We start from the raw sequence: 21,025 nt of genomic DNA, 5'->3' as shown, positions 1-21,025 counted from the left end.
CAACTTCCTCAAAATTAAAAACTTTTGTTCTTCAAAAAACACTAAGTACAGCTTAGGGTGGTGGCATGTGACAATAGTCAATAGCCGTGCACCAATATTTTGCCCAAAGTGTCCTTGAACTCTTATCTTAAGCCATCCTACCACCTCTGCCTCCTTAGGCCAGCGTGGGCAAAATAGTGAGATCCCATCTCTAAAAAACAAAACAGAAACGTACTCAAAAACACTGAGTAGAAATTTAAAGTCACAGAACAGGAGACAGTATTTGTAAATCAAATATCTGATAAGGATCTAGTATTCAGAATATATAAAGAACCATTATAATCCATTAATAAGATGAAAAACTCATTAAAAATGGGCAAAAGATTTGAATAGACATTTCACCAAAGAAGATACTTGCATGACTAATAAGCACCATGAAAAGATGCTCAACATCAGTTGTCATTAGGGAAATGCAAATTAAAAGTGCAGTGATACCACCACATACCCACCGTAAAGGCTCTAATCAGAAAGACACTGACAACAGCAGGTGTGGCAAAGATGTGGAGAAACTGTGACTCTCATACATTGCAAGTGAGAATGTAAAATAGTACAATTGCTTTGGAAAACAGTTTGAGAATGTCTTAAAAGGTTAAACATAGAGTTACCATTCAACCCAACATTTCCACTTCTAGTATCTAACTAAAAGAAATGAAAATATTTGTCTACATACAGACATACACGAACCTTCATAGTAGTGTTATTCATAGTAGCTAAAACTAGAAGCAACCCAAATACCCATCAACCACTGAATGGACAACAAAATGTGATGTATCTGTACAATGGAGTACCATCCAACAATGAAGAGAAATTGACCTCTGATACATGCTAGAACATGAAGGAACCTCAAAAGTATGCTAAGTAAAAGAAACCAGACATGAAAGACTAAGTATTGCACAATTCCATGTATGTGAATGTCCAGGAATGTCCAGGACAGGCCAATCTATAAAGACAAGAAAACATAAGTAGTTGGCTGGGCTGGGAGAGGAAATTGACTGCAAAGGGCAAGAAGGAGCTTTTGTGGGTAATGGAAATGTTTTAGAACTGGATCGTGGTGATGGTCGTACAAATGCATAACTCTACTAGAAAGCGTTGAATTGTACACTTACAATGAATGAATTTTATGGTATGTCAAATGTACCTCAATAAGCTGTTAAAAAGTCTTCCAATTACCTGAGAAGATAATACGTTTGACTAGAAACCCATCAAATGTTTGACAGAGCAGAAAATTCATCTATTACTTCTCAGCCTCAAACTACATCCTTTTGCACGGTCAGATTCAGCTACTTAACAATGAGTGTCTATTAGTTATCAGAATCATCAGAAGGTAGTTTTTAAATGGTCCATCCCAAATCTTCATTATTGTAAGAAAAATAATGATAATTATTGTAAGAAAAATTTATGATAAAAAATTCTATTGCTGGTAAATCAGAAATGGCATCTTTTTTTTTAAGAAAGAGCAACATATTCAGGCCGGGCATGGTGTCTCACACCTGTAATCCTAGCACTTTGGAAGGCTAAGGTGGGAGGATCACTTGAGGTCAGGAGTTCCAGACCAGTCTGGTCAACATGGTGAAACCCCATCTTCACTCAAAATACAAAAATTAGCCGGGCGTAGTGGCGGGTGCCTGTAATCCCAGCTACTGAAGAGGCTGAGGCAGGAGAATCACTTGAACCCAGGAGGTGGAGGTTGCAGTGAGCAGAGATTGTGCCACTCCAGCCTGGGCATCAGAATGAGGCTCTATCAAAAAAACAAACAAACAAAAAAGAAAAAACAACATATTCATCCATTGATTTTGTTTCTCTGCCTGTATACACACCCAGTGGAATCTAAAATGCTTAGGATTATAAACAAGGAAACTGGGACCCAAAGTTCACACCATTCTTTAGAGGCAGAGTCGGGAAGACTGGAATCAATGTCCTCTAAATAATCGTCTATAACGTTCACCATCACACCAAAGTGCATCTTTACTTCTTTTACCTTTGAAGACACAAAGAACCATATTCTCCTCAGTACTTTGGGGGTATCTCAGTATCAAAGAAAAGAAATTACTTGGACGGCCATGATGGCTCATGCCTGTAATCCCAGCACTTTGGGAGGCTGAGGTGGGTGAATTACCTGAGGTCAGGAGTTCCAGATCAGCTTGACCAATATGGTGAAACCCCATCTCTACTAAAAATACAAAAATTAGCCAGGCGTGGTCGTGCACACATATAGTTCCAGCTACTCAGGAAGCTGAGACAGGAGAATCGCTTGAACCCAGGAGGCACAGTGCGGTTGCAGTGAGCCCATTGTGCTGCTACACTCCAGCCTGGGCAAGAGAGCGAGACTCTGTCTCAAACAACAACAACAACAAAAATTACTTACTGAGGAGAATCACAGAATATTAAAGCAAAAAGGATCTTGGAGTATATATCCATCCAAAAAATGCTGGACTCTGGGCAAGAACAGAGGTGTCTGTGGCATTCTTGTATGTTCTTTTCTAGGGGTCCCCCTCACCCCCACCCCAGCTTGGTCAGCACAGTAATTATAAGTGCTTTCTTTTTCCCTTCCCACTTCCCCCTTCCCCCTTCTCCCTTCCCTTCCCTGTTCTTTTTTCTTTTCTTTTTTGAGACAGAGTTTCACTTTGTTGCCCAGGCTGGAGTGCAGTGGTGCAGTCTTGGCTCACTACAGCCTCTGCCTCCCAGGTTCAAGCGATTCTCCTGCCTCAGCCTCCCGAGTAGCTGGGGTTACAGGCACATGCCACCACACCAGGCTAATTTTTATATTTTGAGTAGAGATGGGATTTCACCATGTTGGTCAGGCTGGTCTTGAACTCCTGACCTCAGGTGATCCACCTGCCTCGGCTTCCCAAAGTGCTGGGATAACAGGCATGAACCACTGCGCTCAGCATGCTTTCTTATATAAACTAATATTTTCCTCTGATTTCTATCTGTTTGTCCTGAATTCTTAAGATTTCAAGCTTCCTGCCCGTCCCCCTCCAACAGAAGTTCTTTCTACCACATCATTAACAGATATTCATCAAGTCTTTGAAAAGTTCCAGGCATGATGTGGCAGACACTGGTAGCTGCCTGTCAAGTAGCCTTGCCCCTACCCTATTCCTTGGTGGCAAAGCCCACCTTACTTCTTGGAGTCTAAAAATGCTACATATTTACTTTCTCAGCCTCTCTTTTGACTGGTGCATGAACATGTGATTAAATTCAGGCCAATGGTACCTAAAAGGAATTCTTCAGGAGGGTGGGGCTTCTGCAAAAACTTCATACTTGAGAAACAGCAAGAGTGAAAGAGAATATCATCTTCCTTCTTACCTTTGGACCTTGTGTGAGGATGTGATTCTTAGAACTTCTGTAGGCACCTTATAACCATTATGGATGACACTTTCAACAATAACATAAAGACAGTGGACTGGAAAGATGGAAAAACCCTAAATTCTTGATAAGATTATTGAGCCACGTGTGAAATTTGTCAGAATCAAAATGGAGTCACTTGTGTTAAAAACAAAAAACAGGCTGGGCAAGGTGGCTCAGGCCTGTAATCCCAGCATTTTGGGAGGCCGAGGCAGGTGGATCATCTGAGGTTGGGAGTTCGAGACCAGCCTGACCAACATGGAGAAACCCTGTCTCTACTAAAAATACAAAATTAGCTGGGTGTGGTGGCACATGTCTGTAATCCCAGCTACTCGGGAGGCTGAGGCAGGAGAATTGCTTGAACCCAGGAGGGGAAGGTTGTGGTGAGCTGAGATTGCGCCGCCATTGCACTCCAACCTAGCAACAAGAGTGAAACTCTGTCTCAAAAAAAAAAAAAAAAGATAAAAACGTAGCCAGGTGTGGTGGTGCACCTGCATTCCCAGCTACTCAGGGCGCTGACACAGGACGATAGCTTGAGCCCAGAGGTCAAGGCTGTCGTACACTATGATCTTGCTACTGTACTCTAGCCTAGGTGTCACAGCAAGAGCCTGTCTCAAAACAAAAACAAGACCAGGCACCATGGCTCACATCTGTAATCCCAGTACTTTGGGAGGCCAAGAAGGGTGGATCACCTGAGGTCAGGAGTTCGAGACCAGCCTGACCAACATGGTGAAACCCCATCTCTACTAAAAATACAAAATTAGTCGGGCGTGGTGGCACGTGCCTATAATCCCAGCTACTCGGGAAGCTGAGGCAGGAGAATCGCTTGAACCTGGGAGGCGGAGGGAGCAGTGAGCCAAGATTGCACCACTGCACTCCAGCCTGGGCAACAAGAGCGAAACCCTGTTTCAAAAAACAAAAACAGAAACAACAAACAAACAAACCACAAAAAGCCTCTGACAAATAGAGCTGGGAAAGCCAGGAAGATAATGAGTCTCATGCATAAATGCCTGATAACAAAAACTATCACAGAAGACTGCAAAACCCGCAACTTTATACAAAGGCCATCACAATCTTACATAAAAAATCCTTCCACAAGGACATGTGCCCAGAAACTGCTTGTCCAGCCTCAGACTGGTGTCACCCTTGTTATTGATCCTTATAGCCAAGGATAAGTATTTCAAAATGATTATGTAATATTCCTCGTTTGTCCTTAAAAAACTTTTGTCTTCTTGTATCTTCCCTAATAACACACACAGTTTACTATGGCATGTGTATTCCCATTGCAATGCCCTATTCCTGAATAAATATCACCTTCTTTTAGAGAACATTTCTCTGTTATTTATGTTGACATATGGACAACCTTAGAACCACCAACCTCCAGTCATTGAGTTAAGAGAGGCAATTAACATCCCTAAGCTTTCAGTCAGTTTTAGTTGGGTATTCTGCCCTTGGTAGATACAGTATAATACAGCGGTCCCCAGCCTTTTTGGCCCCAGGGACCAGTTTCATGGAAGACAATTTTTCCATGGACTGGGGCTGGGAATGGTTTTGGGATGAAACTGTTCCACCTCAGATCATCAGTCATTAGATTCTCGTAAGAAGCGCACAACCTAGATCCCTCGCACGTGCAGTTCATAATAGGATTTATGCTCCTATGAGAATCTAATACTGCTGCTGATCTGACAGGAGGCGGAGCTCAGGCAGTAATGTTTGCTCACCCACTGCTCACCTCTTGCTCTGCCACCCATTTCCTAACAGGCCACAGATCTGTACCAGTCCTCAGCCTGGGACTTGAGGACTCCTGGTCAAGAGTACAGACTGTCTGTGGTCAAGTTTCAGTTTGCAAGATTTAAATAACCATTGGCAAAGAACTTAACCCTTCTGATCTTCATTTCTAAATGAGAATAATAATAGTAACCTACCTAGTAGGTTGTTATGTTGATTAAAAGGGTTAATACATATAAAACACATAGAAGTAGTGCCGGGCATCCGTAAGCAATCAGTAAGTGTTAGCTATGATTACGCTGCCAAAAGCATGCTCACCATTACATGTGAATAATTTACACAAATGTTGAACCACTCCAATTATTAAGTGCTTTCTTATATAAACTAGTATTTTCCTCTGACTTCTACCTGTCTGTCCTGTATTCTTAATCATAAAGATTACTCTCTCCCTCTTTGTATTTTTGAGCATTGATATCAATGTAACTCCCCTCCCCAATCCCCAAACACACACACAAACCCATTCGCTTCTCCATATCATATACTGTCTTCTCAATTTCTTCAACCACCTTTGTTCATTATTTTGGCACTCCATCTCTGTAAACTCTCTAATATGTCAATGTCTCTTTTGAAGTGTGATAGTTCGAATTTTCAGTTGAAAGGTATTTATTGAGTGTTCATTATATGCCAGGCTGGGCATCATAATCCAGTCATAGTCTGGTCAATTCTGCCAAAGGTTAGCAAATACCTGGTTATCCTTACCACTTCCCTTTCCCATACTCATGGTAGACACTACTAATCAATCACAGCATTTTTCCCCCCTATTGGATTCAGGACTCTCCTTCAGGAACCTACTATGATTAAAATGAAATTGAATCTCTCATTCCTGTTATAAATGAAGATTGCACTAGCTTTATAGTCAAATTATGACACCTGAAATATTTGACTCTTTTTCTCAGGTACTATTCACAAAGCCAGGTCTAACTCATTAATGCATCTTTAAATGTTTTTTTTTAAACGTTTTTCCTTCTGATCTCTGTGTATTTATTTTTAAATGGTTATAATCAAACTATTGTGATGTTTTCACTTGATATTTTCCAAATTATTTCATACTTCTGCAATCATAGCATCAAGAAAAAAGTTAATATAAAGATTAACTATATTGCGATAATTGACAACTGTACTATAATATAGAGCTTTACACATATTCCTGTTACATTTTTAATAGCTTTATTGTGATACCTGAACCCACTTAAAGTTTTTTAGTATATTCACAGGGTTGTGTAATCGTCACCTAAATCCCTATTAAATTTCATCATTTATTTTAAACTTATTTTTTAATCCCCAAATTATGCCATTTATTATTTATTTCAAGGGATGGGGTCTCGCTCTGTTGCCCAGGTTGGAGTGCAGTCATACCATTACAGGCTCACTGTAGCCTCGAATTCCTAGGCTCAAGCAATCCTCCTACTTTGGCCTCCCAAGTAGCTGGGACTACAGGTACACACCACCACACCTGGCTAACAATTCTGCCATTTAGACTGCTTATTCTTGCTTATATGTGTGAACTCTCTTTTTCTCTGCTGTAATAAAATGGCACCAGACAAGGTTAAAACCATTGTCAGGTGGCTACAGGTTGAGGTAACTCATCCAGTACCACTTTTTTTTTTAAAGGTAGAATCAATTAAATAAGCTATAAAACCACCTCAACTGTGGTATCAACCAGTGCCAACCCTGGCAGCATAAGAAATACAATGACAGTGTTCTACCTGTCCATCCAGTTAATAACTCCCAAAGAAAAGAAGATAATTTCTGGTTGGCATAACTTGTTCTAAATGCATCCATCTTACTGCTTCTAAAAGTAAAAAATTATGAGTCCTAACATTTGGCTAAATTTGGCTAATGACTGATATACACTCTTCTGGCCTGCAGTTTGAGCAGTATATTCCCATCACCCCCTACTTCTTCTTTTTTTTTTTTTTTTTTTAAAGATCAGGCTTAGGTTTGTTCATATCCAGTCTCTGGCATCTCTTTGTAAGCAAGGAGTTGTTTTATTCACTGGTCTGATGCTTCCTGGCACACAATAGGCTACATATATGTATATACATATGTGTATATATATGTATATGTAGGCTATATATGTGTGTATATGTATACATATTTATATATGTATGTTAAGTGAATGAATTAATGCCTTCAACAAATATTTGACAGTGATTTCATGACTGCTTTTATTAGTTATTTTGGCAATCACTTATAACTGCTAACTTCTGCTTGCCCATCAGCCCTCAGCTTAAATGTCACTTCCTTCAGGATGCCTTCCTGATCCCCTCCACTAGTTTAGGTGCTCCTGATCTCTGCTCCCTTTCATACAACTCTTATGACTGATAAAAATGGCATGAGGGAAATTTCCATGTTTATTGTGTTCATCTTTGTATCCCTAATTCCAAACTTTCCAAGCTTGGCACCCAGCACCCAGCAGGTTCTTAATATTTGTTGAGTGAATGAATAAATGAAGTAAATTGGAAGTGTAATTTGTCTTTGTCTAAAGGCAATAACTCATTCAATATAACCTTGTCACTTGTCTTGACCTTCACCTCCTTTTTTCTTTAACAACCTTATTGAGGGAAAATTTACATTCCATAAGATTCACCCATTAAGCTCTTCTTACTAATTTTTTTCTCTCTCATTTTTGTGTGTGAAGGTCATTTTCTAATGGCAAAAATGGAAAGAAAATAGAAGTAGAATGTTGTGGAATCTTAGATAAAGAATGGGTTCTTAGAGCCCAGTTTAGCAGGGTTTACTTCTCAGTTTTACTTTTCAATTGTGACTGTAAGCAAATTAACTTCTGTAGGCCTGGGATTCTGATCTGTAAAATTGCACTAATATGAATCTCTTCCTGGGCTCCTCTAAGGATTAAATGAGACGACACATGCAAAGGATCCCAAAAACAATAACTCAAAAAATGTTGATTCCCTCCCTTCCCTCTGTCATCTGTTAACCTCAGCTTCCTAAATAGAAAGTCTATTCTTCTGCCATCATCATTATTTTGTTCGGAGCCTATTTTTAAAAAATACTCAACCTTCTTGCTTCCTTCGCTACCTAAGTATTTCTGCAAGCCCACTTTATTTTGCAGCTTAGCTTTCCTGGCACAATTCTTGCAGATTTTGGTCCCTTTTAAAATTCATTCTTCAGCGTATGCTTTCTCTCTCCATCTTTTGAATGTGTTGGTGGGAAAACCCCACCTGAGATGACTAGAGAACAGTGGTTTCCTTGGTTACCATTCCCTTTCTTCTTCATTGGGAGTATTCTGCGGTGAACTCAGAAATTTTATTTTTCAAAGCTTCCCATTCTTTCAAAAATGCTTTTCCTTTTACAGCCTGTCGCTCAAAATCATACCCTTCTTTTCCCTGGATCTGTTTTCTAAAGTCTCCAACCGCCTACCTTCTCTGTGTCTTGTATTACCTTCACATCCCCCAGCTTTCTACTGCTCTCCCAGGACCAACCATTTCTTCCCCGGGAGTCACATTACATCAGCATTCCTAATGCAATATCTGTTGTCTACCAGATTCTGCTTTATTCTAGGCGGTCACTTAAAAATGAACCTCGGTACTGGTCTGACTTAACATGGAGGAGAAATTGTCTAAGGTTAAACGCAAACTGCTGAGAGATTTGGGGTGGGGGGCACACATTTACATTCATTCATATTAAATATATACCTGTTGAATTTGTGCTTTTTCTCAAATGCTTCAGAGACCCGAGCTTTAGGGTAATTGGGATGGTAGAAAGGATGGGTTTCCAGAAACTTCGCCCAAAATTAAAGACTCCATCAAAAGGACTGCTCCATACACTCAAAGAACACCCACCAACAAATCCCGTCTCCACAACCACCAGATTATCTCACCGCGAGTGAGACTGCAAGGTTTGGGGGCCCGGCCGTACCACTCCGCGCTGCGTACGGGGGTTTCGTACCCATCTGGCCGCAACCGGCCGTTTCCCCCTCGCTTGGTTCTGCCCCTGCTCCCCCTGCGCAGGCCTCACAGTGCGTCTGGCCGGCGCTTTATAGCTGCAGCCTGGGCGGCTCCGCTAGCTGTTTTTCGTCTTCTCTGGGTTATTTCTGTGGGGCGCACCGCGAAGATGCAGCTCAAGCCGATGGAGATCAACCCCGAGGTGAGCGCCAGGTGCACCGCTGCCCGGAGAGCGCAAGGCCGAGGGAGAGGGAACCGAGTCGCTGACCTGTTCGGTTTTGCTTTTTTCTTTGCATTTGCCTTTCAGATGCTGAACAAAGTGAGTGGCGTCTCGCGCCGTCTCTGGCCCCCTCCCCCGCGAGCGCCGAGGCGAGGGCGCCCACCGGCTCCGGCTGCTGGCAGAAACCAAGCCGCCCGCTGCGCACCTCGGAGACGGCAGGGCTGGGGCGTGGGCTGGGCGCCCTTCCTGAGCCCCTGCATTTAGCGGGTGACTTTGCGAAACCGGTCACGGGGAGACGGAGGGGCTGCGCCCCGTGGCGAGCTAGCGCCGAGCGGAGCTCCTGAGGGCGTGGCGCGGGCAGCACAGACTAGGCTGCACGGGCTTCGCGGGCGCCACGTGTGGGCCGCGCTTTGTGCTGTGTCATCGCGCCCGCCAGGGTGGGGGTGGCAGGGCGGGACTGGGGCTCCTCCCAGGCTCGGGTGCGGGCGCGGAGGGCGCGCGCCTTCTGGCCCCGCCCCCTGGCAGGTGCCCGCGACCCGCGTGTCCCCGTGCCCCTGGCCGCCTTGTCTCCTCTCCGCAGGTGCTGTCCCGGCTGGGGGTCGCCGGCCACTGGCGCTTCGTGGACGTCCTGGGGCTGGAAGAGGAGTCTCTGGGCTCAGTGCCAGCGCCTGCCTGCGCGCTGCTGCTGCTGTTTCCACTCACGGCCCAGGTAGGGCGTGGGGCCCAGGATGCACGAGGCCCCGGTAGTGCACGCCGCTCCCCAGCTTGAGGCGTCGGGGGGCTTCCCGCCCCGCCCCCTCCCCAGTAGGGGATGCGGGGCGCGCCTCTAAGCAAGGGAGGAGCCTGCATTTTCGTGGTACCTACTCCCTAGGCTCCTGTTCCAGCAGTGCCTATTGCCTTCTCTCCCATCTGACCACAATTGCTTTAAATTTGGAAGAGCGGCAGTATCTCGGTTCCATCGATCCCGTTATCCAGGGAAATCATTCATCCTACTCATGAGTTCCCTCGAACTTGGGTTTTTTCGAGCCTCCGGTTCGAGGGAATGGCTGCTGGTTTCCCTTTAAGGGCTGTAACCTGTCAACTCATTGTTTGCTTCTCAGACTCCCACCTAGCTGTAGAATGGAGGGGGAAGGGCTGTCCTAAATCGCTGGGAAACAATTAGGCTCGCTAATTCTCCGCCTCCATTGCCTGGGTTTCTGATGGTCTTAAGGCGTTCTTCACACTTCTCCACTCCCACTACTTGCTCACTTGGTTTTTAGCCTCTTGAATGTATTTCTTAAAGCTTAATCATTTGTGTATGGCTTCTGTGCGGGAACCTCCTTCCTCTTCACTTATCCTCGTTCATCTCTGACCTTGTAGCTAAATGAAATGAGGGTTATAAGCTCAGTTTTGAAAGCACCTTTGCATTTCCCTTGAAATGATTTTCCTCCTACAAATGTGTTTGGATAGATGTATCTCAAAGACAGCGTCAGATTTTTTTTTTTTTTTAAAGGATAGGATATTTGCTGTCCTGTGATGTATGGAATCCCAGTCGTTAGCATGGCATTGTCTTATCTCCTGTTGTTGTCACTTGGCTGCTGATGTGGGAGAGACTGAAATTAGCTTTAGCAAAACTTGGGGCATCTCTCCAAAGGTGAGGTTAACTGAAGCACCGTCCTAAGGCCAGGTGTTCTGGAAGCATCCGTAGCCAAAATCAAGAGTATGGGAAGTTCCAAGCCTTCCTTCTAGTAAATAAGCTAAGTATTATGGGTAAATACACTTATTACAGCTAATAAGATGATCTCACTGACATGTTTTTATTGCTAAAGTCTTTTACTCGGGCTAAAAGGGAGCTGCCATATTGTTGGAAGTCGAATTAGCGTCTTGGTTGACCAAATCAGTCTCCTGTCTCCAGTTGAGCATCACACAGGGGGTTTTTATTAGAGCAACCATGATGACTCGGAGGTTTTGAGCAGCATTCAGAGGCAAGGCCTCTGGGAGGCAGTGGTGCAGCATGTTTGCCTTTAAAAGCTGAGTGTTCTCCTTTTGCTGGATCTTGTTAGAGAACATTCTAGTTTGTGTTATGTTTGAAAGAGCTCGATACTTTGTCCTTTAGTTTCGATTCAACCTATCAGATTTATCGAGCGCTTTTTCTGCTACATAGAATGCCTACTGGACAAAACACTGAAGCCAATTGAAAGAAAAGTTGAGATTTTATAGGCTGACTTCAAAGATGCTAATGTTAATTTGGAAGGCATTTAATTTTTGACTAAGGGAATGTTGTGACCCCCTACACGGACGACTTCTGAAACATTAAGTGCTAGTAAACTATTTACAGAATGATTTCCATGGAAGAGCTCAAGCAGCCCTAAAGGGTGGTGCTATCCCATTTTAATATTTCATCTAATTAGCCTAGAAAATGAAAAAAAAAAAAACTCTTACTGGTCAATGAATACTAAATTGAGGATCCAGTTAGATAGAAGCGAAAAAGTTCTGCTAGTTGGAGTTTAAGTTGATCTTCTGGGGTAAGAGATCTTACTCTTCTGTTAGTACCAGAGAGCAAGCCTAAACTTCAGTTCATGTACAGAAATGTGAAGCTACTAGAGTTGGAAATACGTTTCTGATGGTCTGTCTGGTTTTGCTTGTTATGGGAAATCAGTGTTTCTATATTAGTACCCTACTCTTTAACTGGGAAGTCCTAACTTATTTATTATATTTTTATTTTTTAGAGACAAGGTCTTGAACTCCTGAGCTCAAGTGATCCTCATGCCTCAGCCTCCCTAGTAGCTGGAATTATAGGTGCAAGCCACTGACCCTGGCTCAAGAAATCATAACTTCTAAGGTCTTTAAAGCTAGTTAGTGAAAAGTCCAGATAGGCTTACTAAATTACAGTACAAAAAACTAGCAGATGCTTTGAGGAAATCCGTTTCCTAGTCTCATTCACTTACCAGTCTCTATCCTCCTCCTCAAATTGCCAGTCTATCCTCAAAGTAAACTGTTTAGCTGGCAAGGACAAGCTAGTGTCACATCTTCCTCTTGTAAAATCACAGCCCAATACCCTGGACCAGTTGTCTTTCCTTCCTTAAAAAGAGGGTGGAGGGAATGGTTAATTTCTTTCACTTGCTCTTTTCAGCAGTTAAGGCTGTTTTTGTTTTTGAAGTGAAGTGTACTTGAGCTGAGTAGAAGTAGAACTTTAAAGAATAGTGAAATGTAAACCAGCTGGTGCTCTTGTTGGGCATTCAATTGACTGAAGCTTGATTAGGATGCCTATGTGAAATACGGTTAAGTGTTAAAGGGAGAAAATAATGAACTGGTTTGTTTTCTGACTTCATGACACCATTTTGGGCTGAAAGGTTGCAGTGGTGTCTAGACACAGCCTTGGGCAGTATCCAATGCAGTCACTGCACTGCAGCACCAGGGTGGAGTCTCTGAACCTCTCAGAGCCTCACTGGCCAGTGTGGGTGTGGGAGGCAGACACACGGGCCCTTCTCTGGGAGTTGGCCAGCATCTAGAACTAAGGCTCCTGTTCACACATTCCCCTGGTGTTTCCATTTAGGTGGTAGAACTCACTTTGCTGCCATCTGTTCTTTGCACTTTCATTCTGAGATGTAAAAATGCTTTTTACATTCGCAGCATGAGAACTTCAGGAAAAAACAGATTGAAGAGCTGAAGGGACAAGAAGTTAGTCCTAAAGTGTACTTCATGAAGCAGACCATTGGGAATTCCTGTGGCACAATCGGACTTATACACGCAGTGGCCAATAATCAAGATAAACTGGGATTTGGTAGGTGTGGGTTTTGAGGCCAGTCATCCTAAGCTTGAACTTGAAACATGGAGTTCAGAAACACTGTTCCCGAGGTCAGAGATGCTGTACCTTTTGAAACCATTTTGTAATAGTGGTGTCACATGCTTAAACTGACTCACAGTCTTCCTCAGAAAGGATTCCTAGCATTTCTGAATTTTGAAATGGTCCCATTTCACAAATTTTAGAGCTGAAAGTTCAAATTTTGAGGTCTTTTGAAATATGTTGTTCTTGCTATAGGTTTGTAATTAGTGCCTCTTAGGCTTATCCACATTGAGCAGTAACAAAATGCTTACATCAGTGGTTATCCAGTCAGATGTCTCTATGCTGGACTGTTTTGTTTCTTTACATTTCTATTCAAGATCTTTATTTTCTGTCTGAATAACTGAATTACTAAGGTTGAATTTTCTACCCCAAAATAGTAATCTTGGTTTGGGAACCATTTTAGATTAGAACATGATTATAGCGTCATGTATATAATAGATGTGAACTGTACATTCTTAGGTGCTGTAGATACAGCAGGTAAACAAGGCAGCCCCAGCTTTTATGACTGTAGAAATCTCAAATACATGTTACAGATTAAGAATTGCTGTGAAAAAGTGACAGAGATTTGAGAGATGAGTGAAGTGGGAGGGAAAAAGGGGTCCGGGGTAGAAGAGAACAGAGGCAAGAAAGAGCTTGGCATATTGGGAGAGTGGAGCGACCTCTCTGACTTGAAACCTGTGAATAGAGAGGGGTTAGAAAAAGAGGCTGGGAGAAAAGGTACAGCTCATCCACAACCCTGGAGGCAGTATTAAAGATTCACATTGCTCAGCATGTTCGGCAAAGGCTTAAGTCAACAATAAATATGTACCCATTTGTATTATTTTATCTATGCTAACATCCATTTTTTTCTTTAAGAGGATGGATCAGTCCTGAAACAGTTTCTTTCTGAAACAGAGAAAATGTCCCCTGAAGACAGAGCAAAATGCTTTGAAAAGAATGAGGTAAGAGAACTTTCAGAGCATTGCCTTTAAATAACTCTAGAGATTTTTATGCTAATTATTTTCTTTTTTCTGCAGGCCATACAGGCAGCCCATGATGCCGTGGCACAGGAAGGCCAATGTCGGGTAAATGCAAATACAAATCGGAGCCAGGCTGCCTGGGTGCCATCTGTGTTTCCACTGAAATTGTTCAGGAATATCTTACTGGAACACAGCAAATGTTATCCACCCAAGGCCAAATGACACCAGAAAGTTCTACATAAGTAATGCTTTGACTAGACCTTTTCAAAAGGCTCTTCAGAAATTGTATTGGCTGTTAAAATCTTGAGTAAATTCAAACTGACAGTGTTTTGTTTAGATCCAAATGAGTCTTATAGGCCAGGTAGAGTTGCTCATGCCTGTAATCCCAACAATTTGAGAGGCCGAGGAGGGTGAATCACTTGAGCCCAGGAGTGGCAAACATGGTGAAACCCCGTCTCCACAAATAATACAAAGAGGAGCGAGGTCTGTAGTCCCAGCTACTCGGGAGGCTGAGGTAGGAGAATTGCCTGAGCCCTGGAGGCAGAGGTTGCAGTGAGCTGAGATCATGCCACTGCACTCTGGCCTGGGTGACCCTGTCTCAAAAACAGAAATGAGTCTTACAGAGTGTACACCTCTCCTAGTAAGTGAGCATTTCAAATAATCTTCACAGGCTGTTGGGGAGAATGAAATACACCACAAAGGACAAGTTCTAGAAGGTTTGAATGTACCATAATCTGATGAGAACCTCTGAGTCAGCTGCCAAATTTAAGTCAGATCTCAGTGTCCTTTTATAAAAAAAAAAAAAAAAAATTTTTTTTGGCAAGGTCAGGCTCCATTGCCCAGGCGGGAATGCAGTGGTGTGACCTTGGCTCACTGCAACAATTCTCTCACCTCAGCCTCCCGAGTAGATGGGATTACAAGTATACACCACCACGCCTACTAATTTTTATATTTTTTGTAAAGATGGGGTTTCAGCATGTTGTCCGGGCTGGTCTTGAACTCTTGTGAACTCAAGTGATCTGCCTGCCTCTGCCTCCCAAAGTACTAGTATTACAGGCATGAGCCACCATGCCCAGCCAGATCTCAGTGTCTTTATAACTACAACTGGCTCTGCTATTTTCTAGTATTGACCTTGGTTGAGATACTTAGCCTCTCTAAGCCTCAGTAAAAATCCTGTAGTAACAGCATCTTCAGAGTTGTTCTGACAGTTAACAGTATATTTACCTTAATGGGCTTAGCGTAGGGCCTAATGTAAGACATACATAAGTATTAGCTGTAATTTTTTTAAATCAGATCAGTTCAAGCATATTTCACTTGAATTGCAAGATAATTTTTAAAATAAGTTCAGCTTACACTCATTTTCAAAAAAATGTCTTGACTTTCTTTAGGTAGATGACAAGGTGAATTTCCATTTCATTCTGTTTAACAACGTGGATGGCCACCTCTATGAACTGGGTATGTTTCACTCCATTTTTGGAACTCAATGTAGTTTCATGCATTCTTTCAGACTGAATCTCTTGATATATTGTTGTGTGACTTTATGGCCCTTGGCATATCATTGTTTATAAAGCCACAGTAATAAAGTATTCTCATGAGGGCACTTAACCCCTTATTATCCCCAGAGCAACTTCCTGAGGCAACTGACCTAATCAGTGGCTTTAATACCTAATCAATGGCTTCAGTCAGAAACCATTGAAGAGTGTAGATCAGATCAGTGCCAGGTGAAGGTATATGTGATCAGACTTTCTTTTCCCATCTCCTCCTGTAGCATACCCTAGTATCATCCCTTCTGGGCAAAGAATACATCTGAAAAAGGATCAGTGCCTGAATATGACCTTACTTGTCTAAAAAGAATCTGGATATGTTGGAATAATTTCTATTAGCTAGTTTATGGCATCAAGAAAGACGACCTACCTTGTAAGATTCATTCCTTTTGAATGAATTAATGGAGAAAGACTTGCAACTGTGTTGTCTCAAGCCAGGATACCACCTACAGGCTTACAAAGGCAAGGGAATAGTGAAGGCAGTCTAGTCATTGGAGGACAGATGAAATCTCAGGTGTCTCCTCTTCTTGCCTCCATCTTTCCTATACCCCAAAGACTGCATCTGACTTTTGCTCTGTGGCCGTTTCCTAGAGTTGGGGCACAGGCCCCTCCATTAGGGTAGCTGATTTGAGCTTGTACGATCTTGTAGACTAGAATTGCGTGGGATGGATGCCTAGGGACACTTGAACCTCATTTGCAGCCTGTTGCTTCATAACCAGGCTTCCTTTTGTGGGTTTGGCAGTGGTTTTTGGAAGAATCTAAAACTTCCATCTGGGCTAGGTAAGCATGGTAGCCAGAAGACATGCAGAGAAAATTGACATGTCTGGCTTCTTTTGTTACAGATGGACGAATGCCTTTTCCGGTGAACCATGGCGCCAGTTCAGAGGGCACCCTGCTGCAGGTCATCTTTGGAGTGCATCTCTTCCTAATGGGCCCCACAATTCTTTGGCCAAATTTTCTATTCTAAAGTGCTAACACTCTTCCAGGACAACCAGCATCAGTTGCCTGGGTTAATAGCAGTCTTTAGGGCTGCAAGATCATCTTAGTAATTCTGTCTACCTTATTTTATTGTGAGTGGTTTTAAACAGGGCTTCAGAGACACCCTGAGTAACCTGTTTCATATGCTGTCTTTAGTCCACAGTTAGAATTAGCCTGAAAGCTGTTGCTTTGCTTCCTGGTGGGATTAAGTGACCATTGTCCTCTCGTCAGATTACATCATAGTTAAAGACTCACGGAACAATAGACTTTCGTAATCCCTCTAAGACAACTGGATTTGGGTCAGTCTTGGAGGTAGTGTATTATAGGTTCTAGTTAGTTGGTTAAATTTAGGAGTTTTTCCTTCCCACATGGTCTACTGTTACAAGAACACAAGAAGCAGATTTAAAATGCACCTGACAAAAACTGTTAATATCCAGGATCACTTTGTAACCATCCTGGACAGAAAAGTGATTCTGGACAAAGGTTGGTAGGTGACTCTAGGCCTTTTCACTAAAAAATGAGTGTCTAGAGTTGAATCAGTTTACTATTATAAAGGAAAAATGCTTAATTATGATATAATACAAAATACTGTTTTTAGCTTGCTGTGCTGAAGAAAAATATACAAAATGCTGTTAAAATATAACTATACTTCATTTGAGTAGTAGTAGTATCGAATCTTTGAAAAACTTGCTGTGTGCAGACCGGGACTCAGCAAGCATTTTCTATAAAGAGCCACACAAAATATTTTAGGCTTTGTATGGCATATGGCTCCGCTGCAAGTATTCAGTTCTGCTGTTACAACTCAGCAGCCTATAGACCCTCTAAATGAATGTATGTAGCTGTTTTCCACCACCACAGGCTGGGTTAGGCCCACATGCTGCAGTTTACTGTATTTACGTGCTCTTCTAGGTGATGTATGTCTTTTATAGAAATCCTTTAATGACACAATGAGATAGGTATTATCCCCATTTCAGAGCTGAGAAAACTCAGAGTTTAAGGCCTGAGGTCAGTGACTTACATGGCAGACTAGGGTTCAAACCTATATGGTCTGGCCAGGCATGGTGGCTCACGCCTATAATCCAGCACTTTGGGAGGCCAGCGTGGGAGGATTGCTTGAGCTCAGGAGTTCAAGACCAGCCTGGGCAAAATGGTGAAACCCTGTCTCTACTAAAAATACAAAAATTAGCTGGGCCTGGTGGTGCATGCCTGTAGTCCCAGCTGCTCGGGAGGCTGAGGCACAAGAATTGCTTGTACCTGGGAGGTGGAGGTTGCAGTGAGCCGAGATTGCACCACTATACTCCAGTCTGGGCAACAGAGCAAGACTCTGTCTCAGAAGAAAAAAAAAAAGAAAACTTAGTCTGCATTTAGAGTTTGTGCTCTTAGCCACTATACAATACCAATAGGACCTTTCATTAGAAAAGACCTCTCTTGGCCGGGCGCGGTGGCTCAAGCCTGTAATCCCAGCACTTTGGGAGGCCGAGATGGGCGGATCACGAGGTCAGGAGATCGAGACCATCCTGGCTAACACGGTGAAACCCCGTCTCTACTAAAAAATACAAAAAACTAGCCGGGCGAGGTGGCGGGCGCCTGTAGTCCCAGCTACTCAGGAGGCTGAGGCAGGAGAATGGCGTGAACCCAGGAGGCGGAGCTTGCAGTGAGCTGAGATCCGGCCACTGCACTCTAGCCTGGGCGAAAAAAAAAAAAAAAAGACCTCTCTTTGGAACTTCACAGACCTGATAGCCCCAAGATGCTAGTGGACCACATTATATCACTCTTAATAGGGAGGATTGATGGCTCTTGTCTGTCAGATACACCTGAGATCAGTTGAAGCTAATTCTTGGTATTCAAGAGGTATGTGGGAATATGAATATGGAGTGAAGAATAGACCTGGAGAGCCAGGATGGGATGCAGGGGTTGCATGAGAAAATCAGAATTTACTTGGTGAGAATAAGAAAACAGAGGCAGAATTTCTGGTCTTTGATCCGTTTGGAGGAAGGACCCTGATCCTTCCTAGTAAAACATTTAAGGTACCTGCTAACTCATCTAACATTGCACTAATGCCATAAAAATGTGCCCCCCATTAGGATACTTACAAGTGTCACATGAGTAGCATTTATAAGGTGTGGGGAAGGTAAAATTTTTATATAGAGATGGGGCGGGAGGGACTCACTATGTTGCCCGGGCTGGTCTTTAACTCTTGGGCTCAAGTGATCTTTCTGCCTCAGCTTCCCAGAGTGCTGGGATTATAGGCATGAGCCACAGTACCTGGCTAAAACCTTTTTTTTTTTTTTTTTAACTATTCTAATTAGAAACTTATTTAAAATTAAAAGAGTTTCTAAATTAAACCAGCATTTTAGTTAAAATTCTTACCTTAGGTAAGGCTGGTTCTATATGGTTAAGGATGTTTTAGGTTGTCTAAACTTCACACTAAATTATTAAACTGGTGAGAAGATACGTGCACTTAACCCAAATATCCTAAACTTGAATGAATTAGGTCCCTGCACATTAGCTCTGTAGAAGATGGTTATCCTCTTTAAAGATACAACTTTAATAGTGAAATTAATATTGTATGTCCTCTAGTAAAGTCGATTCAGGGAAGACAGGTCTGGAATATTGATATATTAAAAAACCTGGTAGAAGATAAAATGTTGATGTCAATCCAGATACTCTTTGGTTGCTTTTTTTGAGAAAGAGTCTCGCTCTGTCATTCAGGCTGGAGTGCAGTGGTGCAATCATGGCTTACTGTAGCCTTGAACCTTGCTCAAGCAATCCTCCCACCTCAGTCTTCTGAGTAGCCAGGACTAGAAGTGCATACCACCATTCCCAGCTAATTTTTCAAATTTTAGTAGAGATGTTGCCCAGGCTGGTCTTGAACTCCTGAGCTCAAGCCATCGGCTGCCTCAGCTTCCCAAAGTGCTGAGATTGCAGGCCTGAGCCATGTGGCCCAAACTCATTGAGTTGGTGATTTCCAAATTTTAGGGTGATGTTTCATTACCATTCTGTATCATAGAGCATTCCCTTTCTCCTTCAGGTGTCTTTCTGCTGGGTTTTTTTTTTTTTTTACAGATTCAACAGAGTAATATTTTTGATCCCAAAACAATTATATCCTAGAAGTTGGTAAATAACCCTGGAATCAATTTTCTGTTACCAGTCTTTGTCATCTAGATTTTTAGAAGTAGTAACACATGTCATTTCACCATCAGTGTCTAAGCTTCCATTGCTTGTGTGTACCTAGAATACCAGGTAAACATTAAGGCTGTTTTTTAAAATGTTTACTTAGAAGACAATTGTCTTTACTTCGGGAATTTCTGAGTTACAACTTGTCTTTTATGCCACTTTATGGAAGAAAGATTGATTTCTAATCTTAGATTTGAGGAAAATAGCATTAATAGTTGTGTTTTTGTTGTTGGTTTATTTTATTTTACTTTTAAACTTTTCCAAAACCAGTTACAAGGTGAGAGAAGCACAAAACCATTTGGTGGAAGTGATAAAGAAGTCAAATCCATGATGTAACCCTGTCTTTCCCATTACCTGATTTTTTCCTTTAAGCCCTAGTTTTCAAATTAATGATGGAATTAAAGTTGATGAGGGTGAACTTTGAGCGTTAATAGACCTAGGAGGCTTTCCCTATGTGACTTTCATTTTTGAGCTCTTGCTCTTGGGATATTAACGACATTTCTTCTTTCCAGGACGCTGCAAAGGTCTGCAGAGAATTCACCGAGCGTGAGCAAGGAGAAGTCCGCTTCTCTGCCGTGGCTCTCTGCAAGGCAGCCTAATTCTCTTGGGAGGGACTTTGCTGATTTCCCCTCTTCCCTTCAACGTGAAAATATATACCCCCCCATGCAGTCTACAATGCTTCAGTACTTGTGAAACACAGCTGTTCCGTTCTGCAGACACGCCTTCCCCTCAGCCACACCCAGGCGCTTAAGCACAAGTAGAGTGCACAGCTGTCCACTGGGCCGATGTGGTGTGAGCTTCAGATGGTGAAGCGTTCTCCCCAGTGTATGTCTTGTATCCAATATCTAACGCTTTAAATGGCTACTTTGGTTTCTGTCTGTAAGTTAAGACCTTGGATGTGGTTTAATTGTTTGTCCTCAAAAGGAATAAAACTTTTCTGCTGATAAGGTAGCCACAGCTGATTCTCATTTTCTTTTACCCTTTCCCCAACATGTCAGATTATTTTGGTAGTAGTATATAAATGTCTTCCATATAGATAACTCATACAGTGCTAGTAAGAATTACCATAAAAACATTGGTTTGGTGTGTCTTTGGATTTTTTTGCGTTTGTATTCCCTATGTATACCTGTAGAAACTAATCTTTAAAGATTTTTAAATAGGCAGATTTTATAGCACAATTCTAGACTTATAGAAATATTGAAGACAGAAAGAAAATACTGAAGACATTGTAGAAGTCCCATAAA

At 42.4% G+C, this 21,025-nt stretch overlaps 1 protein-coding gene across 4 annotated transcripts; it reads left to right on the top strand.

Annotated features, from left to right (window-relative positions):
• The first annotated feature begins 9,122 nt into the window (after window positions 1-9,122).
• On the top strand, window positions 9,123-20,732 carry UCHL1 (ubiquitin carboxyl-terminal esterase L1 (ubiquitin thiolesterase)). Of its 4 annotated transcripts, XM_011949056.1 has the most exons (10): window positions 9,217-9,279; window positions 9,385-9,396; window positions 9,878-10,006; window positions 10,829-10,830; window positions 12,910-13,060; window positions 13,979-14,064; window positions 14,140-14,187; window positions 15,471-15,537; window positions 16,469-16,527; window positions 20,294-20,732. In XM_011949056.1, the coding sequence occupies exons 5-10, from the start codon at window positions 12,979-12,981 to the stop codon at window positions 20,378-20,380; spliced, it is 429 nt and encodes a 142-aa protein (XP_011804446.1). In that variant the 5' UTR covers window positions 9,217-9,279; window positions 9,385-9,396; window positions 9,878-10,006; window positions 10,829-10,830; window positions 12,910-12,978; the 3' UTR covers window positions 20,381-20,732. The 4 variants fall into 4 exon arrangements, with proteins under 4 accessions (XP_011804443.1, XP_011804444.1, XP_011804445.1 ...); XM_011949053.1 differs by lacking the exon at window positions 10,829-10,830 and having other exon boundaries at window positions 9,123-9,279; XM_011949054.1 differs by lacking the exon at window positions 10,829-10,830 and having other exon boundaries at window positions 9,123-9,279; window positions 14,018-14,064; window positions 20,294-20,729.
• Window positions 20,733-21,025: the final 293 nt, after the last annotated feature.

Source organism: Colobus angolensis, unplaced genomic scaffold (assembly GCF_000951035.1).
Source record: "Colobus angolensis palliatus isolate OR3802 unplaced genomic scaffold, Cang.pa_1.0 Scaffold29, whole genome shotgun sequence".
NCBI classification, from domain to species: Eukaryota; Metazoa; Chordata; class Mammalia; order Primates; family Cercopithecidae; genus Colobus; species Colobus angolensis.
Note: the sequence above shows the minus strand (reverse complement) of the source record. Positions and strands in the feature narration are given on the sequence as shown.